The sequence below is a fragment of the Sorex araneus genome, chromosome 3, assembly GCF_027595985.1.
Source record: "Sorex araneus isolate mSorAra2 chromosome 3, mSorAra2.pri, whole genome shotgun sequence".
NCBI lineage: Eukaryota > Metazoa > Chordata > Mammalia > Eulipotyphla > Soricidae > Sorex > Sorex araneus.
In genome coordinates this window covers 88,806,749-88,818,128 of record NC_073304.1, presented here as the reverse complement: position 1 = coordinate 88,818,128, position 11,380 = coordinate 88,806,749, and the positions used below count along the sequence as shown (strand labels likewise).

Here is an 11,380-nt window from a genome sequence, read left to right as displayed (position 1 = left end):
AACACCAAAGTTTACCTATGAAATGGGGATACCAAGTACCTACTAACTTATTCTTACATACTTTGTCTTTCCAGGTGGACACTGTGCTCTGGGCAGTATAGTGACATCACACTAAATATAGGGCCCAGTAATGTGGCTTAATGGAAAACCTCATGCGTTTTATGTATGCCAATCCCTAGCATCCACACACACACAACAGATTTACATATAACCACCGTACATGGCAGAGCACTGGAATTCTAGAATTAGAAGGAATGACTTGGCCTGGAGATAATACAGTGGGTGAGGCGCTTCCTTGCATGTAGTTGACATAGGTTCAATTCCCGAGGCTCCATATCAACCCCTAAGCCAGCAGTGATCCCTGAGCACAGAGCCAGGAGTAAGTGCTGAGCATTGCTCAGGGTGGGCAGCACATAGCAGTGCTCAAGGGACTAGATCATGTGTGGTCCCCAGGGATCAAACCCAGGTGTGTCACGTGCAAGGCAAACACTACCTATTTTACTATTTCCCTGGCTCTAAATGAAAATCTTTTATACATTAATTCTGAGACCCTTTGCTTTGGTATCTTATGCTTTTATGTATCCCCACCTGAGGTACCTAAATTCTAATTCTAAAGCTGGATTATGATCAAGAGTGTTCATAGTGTACATAGTGGTTGTACATAGTGTATATAGAGGTTCCTGGCCAGCTTTAAACTTTTTAGCTATTCCAAACCAGCCTACAGACATACCATAGAGCACAGTAACCTTGCTGAGATTTCATATTACCTTAAATATTGCTGAGAATGTCAGATGAATGAGACTGGCCTGTCACCTAGCATAAGCACAAGTGATGCTTCGTCTATGCTAATCCTTTCTCTCAATTCACTAAAGATGGGGCAGGTGGAATTCAATTGTTATACTCCAACACAATAACTGTTCACAATAAAAGACAACATACATTGCTATTGATCCAAGACAAAACTGGGGAAAAAAAAAAAGCCTCTTTATTGAAATAAGTTAATCCACTAGGTAAACCTGATAATGCACCGGTCAGTTGGTTAAGGCAATAAGAGCCTCTACCACGTTGCCCATGTGTTCCCTCAGACTCCGTTCTGCAGCTGCTCGTGAGATCTCCATTTCTGTCATCTGCAGGAAAAGGAAGCAATGATGCTAACCAAGCGTTCCCCAGGTCATTTCATATGCCACAAAAACATGCTGACTCGACTTACTTCACTAACACAAATTAGGCAAGGTTTAATCGGGCTCATGCATTAGCCATTGCTACTTACTATCAGCTCCAGGTCTTCCTTCTTGATGGTGACTTTCGCCAGTTCCTTTTCCCTGCAAGTATTCAATTATATTAATCCTCATTCTCTAACTCCAGAAAAAATTACAGGGCAGAATCATCCCCAGCTATGTCCTCCAAATAAAAGGCCTGCACTGTTGAGTGAATATATAAAAATGACTCCCAACCCCTACCTCGCATAACCCGGTCCTTCCCCCTGGAGTCTTTAAACAGCAAATGTAGCCAGGGGGACCTTTCCTTCCAGAGCCTACGGTTTTAAACCTTAGATCTACATGAATGGGTGACTGGGTTGAGCAATACGACGTGGTTAATTTTGTCTGGAGTAAAGAAAATCTGGTAGGGCTGGCTACCTGCAAGGACTTACCGCTCCTGTTTGGCTTTCTGCTCCCGGGACCGTCGGTCTCCGATCACCGACATGGCCTAAGGAAGGGAAAGGCAAAGGCAAATCTAGTTACTTCTCTACACTGCACAGTTCCCAGTAATCGGGGAAAGCCATTGACAAACGCATATTCCCGAAGAGCCAAGTGATTAATTCAATTTAGTGAAAGTGAGGTCCACTCCAAAACCCTCCTCCTAAGTGGCGCGGCGGCCCTTCCCCTCCGGCCTCGCCCCGCCGTCCCGGTGAGGCCGCGGAGCTGTCGGTCCCAGCCTAGAGCCCCCTCAGCCTCCAGCCCGCCGCGGCACGCTCCCGGCCTCCTCACCGTCTCCAGGTTGGAACTCTGGATCTCCTTCTCCTCCGCATAGTCGGTGACTCGCTCCAGGTCCGCCGCACCACTGTCATGTTTCCGCGGCTTCTCGGGAGGCCGCTCAGGGCCGCTGGTCTCCGTCTCCAACTCCAGTTCCACGTCCCCCTCGGTCGCCATATCGATCCACCGCGCCGCGGCACAGACCCCACCCCGCCTCGCGACGACTTCCGGTAAGGGCCGCACAACTTCCGCCCGGAGAGGAGAAGGCGGGGCTTTCCCCGGGCTGCACCTTCTTTATGCTCTGGTTCTAGAAGCTTCACCAGGGGAACTGTTCGCTCGCTGCTTCTCAGGCTTCCGCAGGGTTGTCTTGTGAAAGGTTCCCTCCCCACTAGTGTCCGCTTCCCAACAGACATCGTTCCCTTCACCTAGATTCACAAACACAACTTCCCTCCACAAAACTCCGTTCAGCCACAAAGGCTGTCTAATCCTACACCAAGCAAGAATGCTAATCCCCCAGACCAGATGTGCAAATGAATCCTATTAGGGCGGAGACCAGGCAGTGGGGCCTGACAGACCTCCGACGTTTTGTCTGTCTCTTTACCACTTTGATACTGGTCTTTTCTGGTATTGTACCCCATCCCGCCTTGCAGTGGGCGACACGCCTCAGCAGAATGCCAGTTTCAATGGGATGAGCAAAGAAAATTGCCTCTGCCATCCACCTGGTAACCCAGGATCTAATCCCTGGGAAAGGAGGGTGGGCCCAACAGTCAACAAAAGCTCCAGCAACTCCATCCACGTGACACAGCAATGCAGTGGAGTCAACAGTATCTTAGGGAATCCTTCTTCTATCAGGTGAGAGGGTTCTGCTTGGGCAGAAAGATCTGAAAGCTCCCTCCTAAATGAGCCATCAGAAAAAAATTGAAGGGAGGGGGGGCTGGGGCTGGGTAAGTAAATCCACCTGAGCCAATAGAGGTATTGGGCTTTCCTAGGGCAGGAGAAATAGCACGATGGGCTGGGACGAGAAATAGGGGTAGGGAACCTTTTATCTGCCAAGGGTCATTTGATACTTACATCATTCGTGAGTCACAGGGCAGCTGAGGAGGCATCCGTGTCTGTCCCATCATATACCAGTATCAGGACCAGATTACATGATTTCACTGGCCTTAAATACCTGCCAGCTGAACAATCCCCCACCTCTGCTACATGCAGATTTTTGTACAATCAGTACCGGTGGTCCTACGCACCACCAGATGTGTTCCTACGCACCACCAGATGTGTTCCAAAACCAAAATAAAAATAGGCCAGCTTTTGCCTTCTAAGATTATCAGAAAACTTTTCCTCCCACAGGTCCAGCTGCAGATGTTTCAGTCTAGGGAAAGGTTAGAGGCCAGGTGCTACAGGTTTCAGGAAAGTCTACCCGTGATTGCAGTTCCCTTACAATGAAAGCTCTACTTAGCAGAAGACAATTCTAAATAGCTTCAAGGGTCCAAAGATAGTTCAGAAGTATGGAGCACATGGTACCCCCAGCACTGTATAACCCTCTCCCCCCAAAAAGAACCCTTCATAGCTTAGAACCAGAAATTCAGAGAATTTCTGAGTAAAAAGAGAGAAGTGGAAATTTTGGAACTCAACCTCATAGGTTGATCGTGCATATGTAAACCTTTCCTCAGCGAATCAAATCACCAAGCTGCTCTGTATCTGTTCTACTCCCAGATGTCTTGCTGTGGGCCTGTTCCTTATACTTGGTGCTGCCACTTCTAGTGGCGCCCTCTCACTGAGTGTACTTTGAACCATCTGTTCTACACCCTCTTGCACTTGGGGGGCTCAGCAGTCTGCCCCAGTCTGCTGCCTCCTGCTTGCTATCAAGGACAGTAGTGGAAAGAGTCTGGGGCAAGGCACATGGAGTGAGTGAGAGGTGGTCAGGTTGCAACACAGAAAAGGATAAAAGCAGAACCCTTAGACAGGAGATTCAGGATGCAGGGAGGGGACGAAGGGGCAAACCCCTGAGAAGTAGCTACCTCTACCCATGCTGCCATGACATTTCTCATCCACACCCTCCAGATCGGGATGCCTCCTGGACTGTGTACCCATTTACTTGGCCTCTCATTGTCCAGTGCTCAGTGGCTCTGGGGTAGTGTACCAAGTATGTGCAGCAACTGCCACCTTTCACCTGCTGCAGCCATGCTGCTGGTCCACCTCCACTCCCCTACAAGCCTGCAGGCACAGCTACATAACAGGTTTGTGCTAACTCTGGGTGCAAAGAGGGAGGGAAAGAGACAGAAGGAGACAGAAGCTGAATAAGGAAATTTTGAGATTAAGTAGTAGCACTGTAAAAAAAAAGAAAAACTGAAAAATAGGTTTAATGGAAGTATAATGCTTCCATTATACTTGTGACTGTGAGCTACACACCTATTCTTGCACTTCTCACTGGCTAACACGTGGGGTATTGTATGCAAACCTCAATTATAGAACTGTCCAGATATTAAGATCTGAGTTAGGCTGCTGTGATCCTGTTCTAGTCCCATTTCACACAGAATTGGTTCCTCCTTTCCTACACTTGTTTCTTCTCCCCTATTTTCTACAATTTTGCTTTCAAGAAACTTTGCCTTACTTTATAGGCATTGTTTACTCTGCCTTTTCTTCTGAATTTTGTTTTCTCTTTTCATACTAACAAGCTTCTGGTTCCTCAAGCTGCTGTTTCTGCTTGGTCTCTAGGTTCTTGCCGTCTGCATCCCTGATGAGCATGTTTTCCCAGATATCTTCCATCCCACACTGTCAGTGACAGGCTATAAAATCCCCTAAAAGAGAGAGATAGTAGTGGGCTGGGGAGACTACTCAAAGCGGTGGGGCATGTATTTTGCATGAAGGAGCTCCACATTCAACCTCAATCCCGATGTGTGCCCTCCCCCACCCCAGACACCTCTGAAAGTGACCTATAAAAGAAGCTCCCAAGAACAACCAGGTGAGGTCAAATTAAAAAGACAGGGGCTGGAAAGGCAGTATAGTAGGTAGGGCATTTGCCTTGCACACAGTTGAACTAGGTTCGATCCCCAGCATCCCATATGGTCTCACTCGAGCCCACTGGGAGTAATTTCTGAGTGCAGAACCAGAAGTACCCCCTGAGCATTATCAGTGTGGCCCAAAACAAAACAATAAATAAATAAATAAATAAATAATGGATGATAGAAAGAGGAACAGCAGTTAGGCTGGCAGAAGTGGCTTAGTGGTAGAGCCACTGGCCTTACATGTATGAGGCCCTATGCCTAGGCTCAAACCATGGCACCATTAAAAAACAACAAAACAACCTACCAGAAATACAATCAGCTAGGTTTTTCTCACTGGCGTTCTTCACACTTGCAGCATGGCATTATATTGGCATCTGTGGTGGCTTCATGTTCATCCTGCTGCATCCTTCATGTTCAATCGTATCACAGCATTTGCCCGTGGTTGGAACAAGAACTGGGTCAGAGGCATATAACCCTAAAAGCTCTTCTTGGGAAGACTGACATTACTAAACCCAGTAGTCAGGTAAAGATGGCAGATCAGTGGACCCAGAATTTCCCACCAAATAGTATCAAAACCTCAAGGGAAGTGGTGGTTCTGTGGGCAGGTGGAAAGGGATGTTACACAGTTGTTTGGGAATAGTTGGTCGTGGATAATAAAGTGAAGTTACTGCCCAGCTTCCATTGTAGGCAGGCAGGTGCAGCCCAATGATGCTGGCCGCCCTGGGATTCTACAGCATGGCAGGTGTGTCAGCTCTGTCCTTGTTCCATCACTACACACACCTGCTCAACAAGATGCTGCTTAGTCTGCACCTTTGCTTCTGGGCCTCCTCTCCTACCACTCCATTTCTCCCTGCATCTGCCTCAGTGAGTACACACATTGCTGTCATCCACATTGGGGAGCCCTTTAGTAAAGCAAATTTCATTAGCCTTCCCGGTCTCAAGTCTCTGCCTTACCCAAGAGGGGGGAAGATAGAAGTTGGGTAGGGTAGGAACAGAGAAATAATGTGCTATGATCTCAAACAATAATTCTCATTCTCCCCAGGACAACCCCGCTCTGACCTTCTAGAGTCTATCAGGTGCTACATCATATATTTGACCTTCTTGGCCCTGCCCAGCCATCCTCCAGAAAGCGTAATGACAGAAGTAGGACTTCCCATACTAAAACCTTTTATTGTTCCTGCTAACTACCTAGCTCACTGTTCTTGTCTCCCTTCTTATTGCCTCTTCTCAGTAATCCTTCAAGGACAGAATCACACTCTATGCCTGCCTGGACTAAGTAAATCGAAACCCCAAACACCAGATACATTTCTGGCAGTGCTAAGTGTTGGCATCATGTATGCTTGTGTGCTTTTTGCTTGGAGCGTAAAGATTTTAAGGGAAAAGATGGAGGAGGTGGGAGAGGGCAATGCCAGGACAGGGGTGGGTGGTCCAGAGAATGTCAGGGATCATAGTTTATATGAACTTTAGGACAAGACTATAGTTAAAAAAAAAAAAAAGAAAAAAAGCTCCCCACGAAGCAAAACAATTTTAAGATTAGCCCCTGTGAGATCATATGTATGAGATGAAGGGGGGAGGGGGGACAAATTGAGTTGAAAATATTGGACTAGAGCAACAGTAGAGCAAGTAAGGCCCATGCCTTGGACAGAGCTGACCCGGATTTGATCTCAAGCATCTCATATGGTCCAGAGCCCAGACAGGAGTAATCCCTGAGTACAAAGCCAGAAGCACCACTGGGGAAGGAGTGACCACCTCTTCCTGACAAAAAACATTTTTAAATAAATAAATAAAACGGGGAAAAAATTGTGCAAAGGTTTTTTTGTGTGCTCATAATTTTGGGGTGTGGAAGGAATTTGGGAACACAGCATCTTCTTGGTTAGATTAGTTGACAATAAGAAGTGACCTCAGGCCATCCCTCGTGATATTTTACTGGACCAGTTTGAGAAGTCTTCTTTCTCAGCAAATGAAGCTTCCTACCTGCTGGGATATTTGGGCCCATGTGGATCATCAGCTCAGTGTCCCCAATACCCCTCCCCCCTCAGACTCAGACACATACACACACATCCTACCAACCTCCCAGAATGCTCAGATTCTAACTGCTATTACCTTTTATTGAATACCCACAATGTGCTAGGCACTGTGCTAGATGTTACATACATAATCTCCTTTAATTTAATCCTCACAACAACCCTGTGAGGTAGGTATTAGCTCCATTTTACAAATGGAGAAATTGAGGCACAGAAGATTAAACATCTTACCGAAGTTCCCGGGGCCAGTTATATGCTGGAACTAAAATTTGAACCCAGTTGTGCCTCCACATTTTACGAGCCTATAATCTTTTCAAAGAATGTGACCTTCCTATATTAATACCCTCACATTCCGATTTCATAGCCATTCGGAAACACGCTACCTTTGTTTTACAGAAGCCCACAGTCCTTTTTTGCTGCCCACGAACAGTGGAAGGTGAGTGTTAAGTGATGATCCATAAGAGTAGAAATTTCTGCAGTGCCAAAGAGCCCTCACACTCTGACAGAAGCTGGAGACTCGGGAGGAGGGTGTGTGGGTGGCACAGCTCGGTGCAGCCCTCCCCTCACTCCAGACACAGGGTGGGGCTGCTGGGTCAGCTGACCAAGAGACCTCTCCAGCTCCTCTAGCGCAAGCCCAGCATCTTCCCTACAGCTACTCTACATTAAACTGTCTTCTTCCTTGCTTCACTCTATGTCGTGGTTTCCCTTACTAACTGGTTCAGGTAAGATGAAGGTGGGCCAGGAATACTCTCCTGAAAAACTAGTCACTTCATGAAATGAGAAATTCTGAGCTACTTTTAAGAGTTCTCAGGAGACACACCTGAGATCTGCCATAACCTTTGGTGGAGAGATAGAACAGGCTTAAAAGCTACGGCCTTGTGTTCTCTAACTAGACTTGACTTTCTACAGCTATGAGGGAGCAGAACTGAAGACGACTTTCCTCAGGAGTAGCTGGGCTACCTTCTGGGTCATGGTTACATCATGCTGGGCCTGTGTACTGCTCTATCGGGGGCTGCTCCTCGCACCACTCTTTTGACCATCCAAAACCCTCAGTCTATCTTCAGCTGACATTGCATCAATATTGCCAGGTAACAAATACCCACTCCAGGTATTTTAAACAAACCAATTTTTAGTTTTTGTTTGTTTTTTTTTTTTGAGATGGTGCCCCTAATTCTGACTCAGAGTAACTGTCTAGTCCAGCAGGTAACAAAGGACAATGGGCAGTTACCTCCCTTTAAGCTTAAGTCAATACTATGTGCCCTAATGCCCTGGGCAGTCTCTGGTCTCTGACTCACTGGAGCTACTGTTAAGACTTCATGCTGGCTCAAGAACCTAACTCCCAGGCCAGCAGCTCAGAAACCATGATTCCGGCGGACAGTGTGGCACCAGCCCTTTCCTGGTTAAGGCGGGGACAGGGAACCACCACCAGGGACTGAAGACTTAGGTGACTCTGCCCTTCAAGGTAGAAAGGAAAACAAGCAATTCAGACCTGGGCACGGGGATGTAAGAAGCCCAGAAACTCCAGAATGACCCAGGACACAGGAAGAAAGGAGCAAACTACCCTGGGTTTTAATCCTGATCTAAGAGGTCAAAGCAAATGGGAAGACAACTACCACCCTCATTCCACACGGAATGACGGAATGGAAGAGAATGTGAACACCTGACAACAGCTGACGATGGGAGGTCAGTGAGCAGCAGGATCTGGGAGCCAACTTTCAAGCAAGTGAACAAACAGGAAGAATGAAGACAAGGAGCATAAGGTAGGTCTTGCAGCCTTCCCTCTTAGGCCCCCAACCTCATTACTGTGATGATGGCCAAGGTCTGGGTGAGGCACAAAAATCAGAAAGAAGTCCCTATGGTTCTTAAGAGGGTTCCTCCCTCGCATTTCCAGAAACCTGCCTGTTGGTCATAGTAGAATAAAGGATTTCTCTGTGATGTTTCCATCAGTCTACATATTCACAACCTTTTAGAGTCTAAAGTTCTCTCCCCAGCTGATGGGAAAGGGCAGCCACTCCTCCATCCCCACCCCCCCAAACCCCCAGTCAAACCAGGCGCTCAAGGAATTACAAAGCTACTTTTAATACTTTGGGGTGAGCCCCACAGGAATAAAAAACACTGGGAAGAGGCAGCCCTCTCACCCCCAGGAGTGGCCCAGGGGGAGAGAGGCTACCCGAGGGGAAGGAAGCACGAAAGGGACCCGCTGCAGACTCAGGGCAAAGGGAATGCCATCGGTGCTGGGACCTGTGAGCACTACAGGAGGAAACGCGAGCGTGGTGGGACTGGCTCCAGGCACACAGGCGAAGGGCAAGAGGGTTGGACACGAAGCCACAAAGCTACTTGGGTTCCTCCTTCTTCTCGTTTGCCTTTTTCTGCTTCTGCTGCATGATCTCCGAGTCCCTGGGGGTAGAGATGATGGGGCACTGGGAGGTACCAGAGGGCAAAAAGGACAAGATGCAGGGGGATGAAGGGCACAAAGGATAAGATGGAGGATGGGACAAAGTTCAGCATGTGGTTGCTGCATTCCCACCCTAGGAGAACAAGAGGAAGAGAGCTGAGACTCACAAGGCAATCAGTCTTTATCTGGCCGTTGCCCAAGGGTCAGAAGTCTGGCCACTCAGGCCCAAGGCTCTCTATCCTGTGCCCAACACCACACCCAGCAGCACCAGTGAGAAGGTTGGGAGAAGGGTGGAAAAACCAACAGCAAGGAGGGGCAAAAGTATCCGCTGTCAAAACCACTAGAGCATGTGAAACGTGAAGCTCCCTGCCCTTGCCCTTAGGTCAGACCCAGGGGCACTCAGAAATCACATCAAGGGCTGGCACCTGCCCCAGTCCCTTCCTGTAAGGCTAAGAGCTAACAATTTGGAGGGTGGGGAGGAAATAAAACCCTAGAGGAAGCAACGCGCTCTGCCCCTCGCTAGTCCAGACGCAGGCCCTGCGGTAGCTCTTTCCTGCTACAACCCTGGGTCTAACTCCAGGCCTCAGCCGTCCCCACCCCAGCCCAACCGGTCCCGGCTCGGGCCCTCCCGTCCCTTCCCCTCCCTGGGGCTACCTCTGCTTGCGGGCGGCAGCAGAAAGCCCGTCATCTCGGCGCTTTCCCTTAACCGAGTCGCTCTGCTTTTTCATATTCTTCTGGCGGGCGAGCTCGCGCTGGTTACCGCCTAGAGGGAAAAGGGAAGAGGTGAGACGCGGCGCCCCCTGGGTACGCGCCGGCGACCCTCGACTCTCACACACTCCCCTCCCGGGGCCTGGACACCGGGCCGCAGGGGGCCACGGCGCTCTGCCCGGGAGGGTGCGGGTGGAGGTGAGCTGCCACGGGAGAGGTCAAATTAGGGGGTGCGGAAAGAACGGTCCCGAGGAGCCTTCTAGAAAGGAGTTGTTTCGGGGCTGCCGGGGGGGGGGGTGGCGGGATAGGGGGGGTCCAGACAGGTGGTGATATCTGAGGAAGGTTTGGGGGTTCTGTGGGGGATGGGCTGGGGTCTGGACTAGGGGGGGCGCTGGGACTCCCACAGGCGCGCGGGGCTACCCGCCGCATCCGCGAGGGCCTCAGCCTGATGGCGGGGAAGGGGCGTCTCAAGAAGTGGCGGTGGGCAAAGGGCTGATTTCCGGGCTCCAGCTGCGGATCGCTGAGGAAAGCTCCCGGAAAAAGGTCCGGCTGGGGAAGCCCAAAGGCAGTCAGTACTGGGATCCGGCAATCGTGCCGAGGTTTTACGGAGAGAAAAGGGCAAGAAGATGGGGGGGTAAAGAGGGGTCTCGGTGCTCACGGGTCATGGCGACGGCAGCGGCTCCGGCCTGCCTCCGTTGCGTCCCCTCGCTCGGGCCGACGTTGCAGGCCACGCCCCTTTCTCGCGACGTAAAGCAGTCGTCCTTTCGTCCCCGCCCCTTTGCGCCCGGGTGCCGGCTCCTATTGGACAAGAGGAAGCACGTGGGCTCGCGGGCCCGGCTCGAGCCCGGGCGGAGGAAGGGTGGAAGTTCGCAGGCCGAGCACGCTGCGTGGGGCGGGGCTTCTCGAACGAGACGTCAGGTCGAACTGGGAGAAAGTAGGCCGGTCACGTGGTAGGGTGGGGGTAGAGGGGTGCGGCTGGCGATGTGGCGCTCGATCACGTGTCCCGCCGGTGACCTCATACCGGGACGCTTTTGGGACACTGGCAAGCTCGCCCAGAGGGAATGCTGCGGGACTGAGGGTGGTGCTTCGCGGGGCCTTTATGGTGCAATCGGTTCTGTGTTATCAGGTAGTTTGGGACTAAACTTAGGCCTGTTACACAGTACAACCCTTCACTCACCCTCCTGGGCATTTGAGTTGTTCACACCTTGTAAAATCATGTACAAAAAGGGGCCGGAAGGATAGTACAGTGGTTAAGGAGTTTGACTTGCACTCGGC

General features: G+C 50.1%; 3 protein-coding genes across 4 annotated transcripts; 1 reads left to right on the top strand and 2 right to left on the bottom strand.

The window, feature by feature from the left end:
- Positions 1–963: 963 nt before the first annotated feature.
- Positions 964–2,412, bottom strand: HYPK (huntingtin interacting protein K). Its single transcript, XM_004609619.2, has 4 exons — positions 1,989–2,412; positions 1,652–1,707; positions 1,271–1,322; positions 964–1,127 (listed from the first exon to the last, which is right to left on the bottom strand). Exons 1-4 carry the CDS (start codon positions 2,148–2,150, stop codon positions 1,032–1,034), a joined length of 366 nt encoding a protein of 121 aa, XP_004609676.1. The 5' UTR covers positions 2,151–2,412; the 3' UTR covers positions 964–1,031.
- Positions 2,413–2,780: 368 nt separating this feature from the next.
- SERINC4 (serine incorporator 4) lies at positions 2,781–8,940 on the top strand. The gene is given in 18 exon segments (XM_055132110.1): positions 2,781–2,825; positions 3,735–3,821; positions 3,824–3,877; positions 4,035–4,078; positions 4,080–4,150; positions 4,153–4,210; positions 4,649–4,725; positions 5,331–5,386; positions 5,389–5,436; positions 5,654–5,795; positions 5,798–5,842; positions 6,021–6,336; positions 6,933–6,985; positions 7,367–7,442; positions 7,518–7,530; positions 7,581–7,669; positions 7,671–7,724; positions 7,912–8,940. Coding segments are annotated over 18 exon segments (1,455 nt in total). The 3' UTR covers positions 8,039–8,940.
- Positions 8,941–9,062: 122 nt separating this feature from the next.
- On the bottom strand, positions 9,063–10,916 carry SERF2 (small EDRK-rich factor 2). 2 transcript variants are annotated; one of them, XM_004609618.2, is made up of 3 exons: positions 10,764–10,916; positions 10,052–10,160; positions 9,063–9,399 (listed from the first exon to the last, which is right to left on the bottom strand). In XM_004609618.2, exons 1-3 carry the CDS (start codon positions 10,768–10,770, stop codon positions 9,336–9,338), a joined length of 180 nt encoding a protein of 59 aa, XP_004609675.1. In that variant the 5' UTR covers positions 10,771–10,916; the 3' UTR covers positions 9,063–9,335. The 2 variants fall into 2 exon arrangements, with proteins under 2 accessions (XP_004609675.1, XP_012788445.1); XM_012932991.2 differs by having other exon boundaries at positions 9,063–9,422; positions 10,764–10,894.
- Between the last annotated feature and the right edge of the window lie 464 nt (positions 10,917–11,380).

Coding starts and splice junctions, on each gene's coding strand:
- HYPK (XM_004609619.2), bottom strand. CDS start 2,150: ATGGCGACCGAGGGGGACGTGGAACTGGAGTTGGAGACGGAGACCAGC. Junction 1,323..1,651: donor CAGAAAGCCAAACAGGAGCG/GTAAGTCCTTGC, acceptor GAATACTTGCAG/GGAAAAGGAACTGGCGAAAG. Junction 1,128..1,270: donor AGGAAGACCTGGAGCTGATA/GTAAGTAGCAAT, acceptor CTTTTCCTGCAG/ATGACAGAAATGGAGATCTC.
- SERF2 (XM_012932991.2), bottom strand. Junction 9,423..10,051: donor GCTGCCGCCCGCAAGCAGAG/GTAGCCCCAGGG, acceptor GGTACCTCCCAG/TGCCCCATCATCTCTACCCC.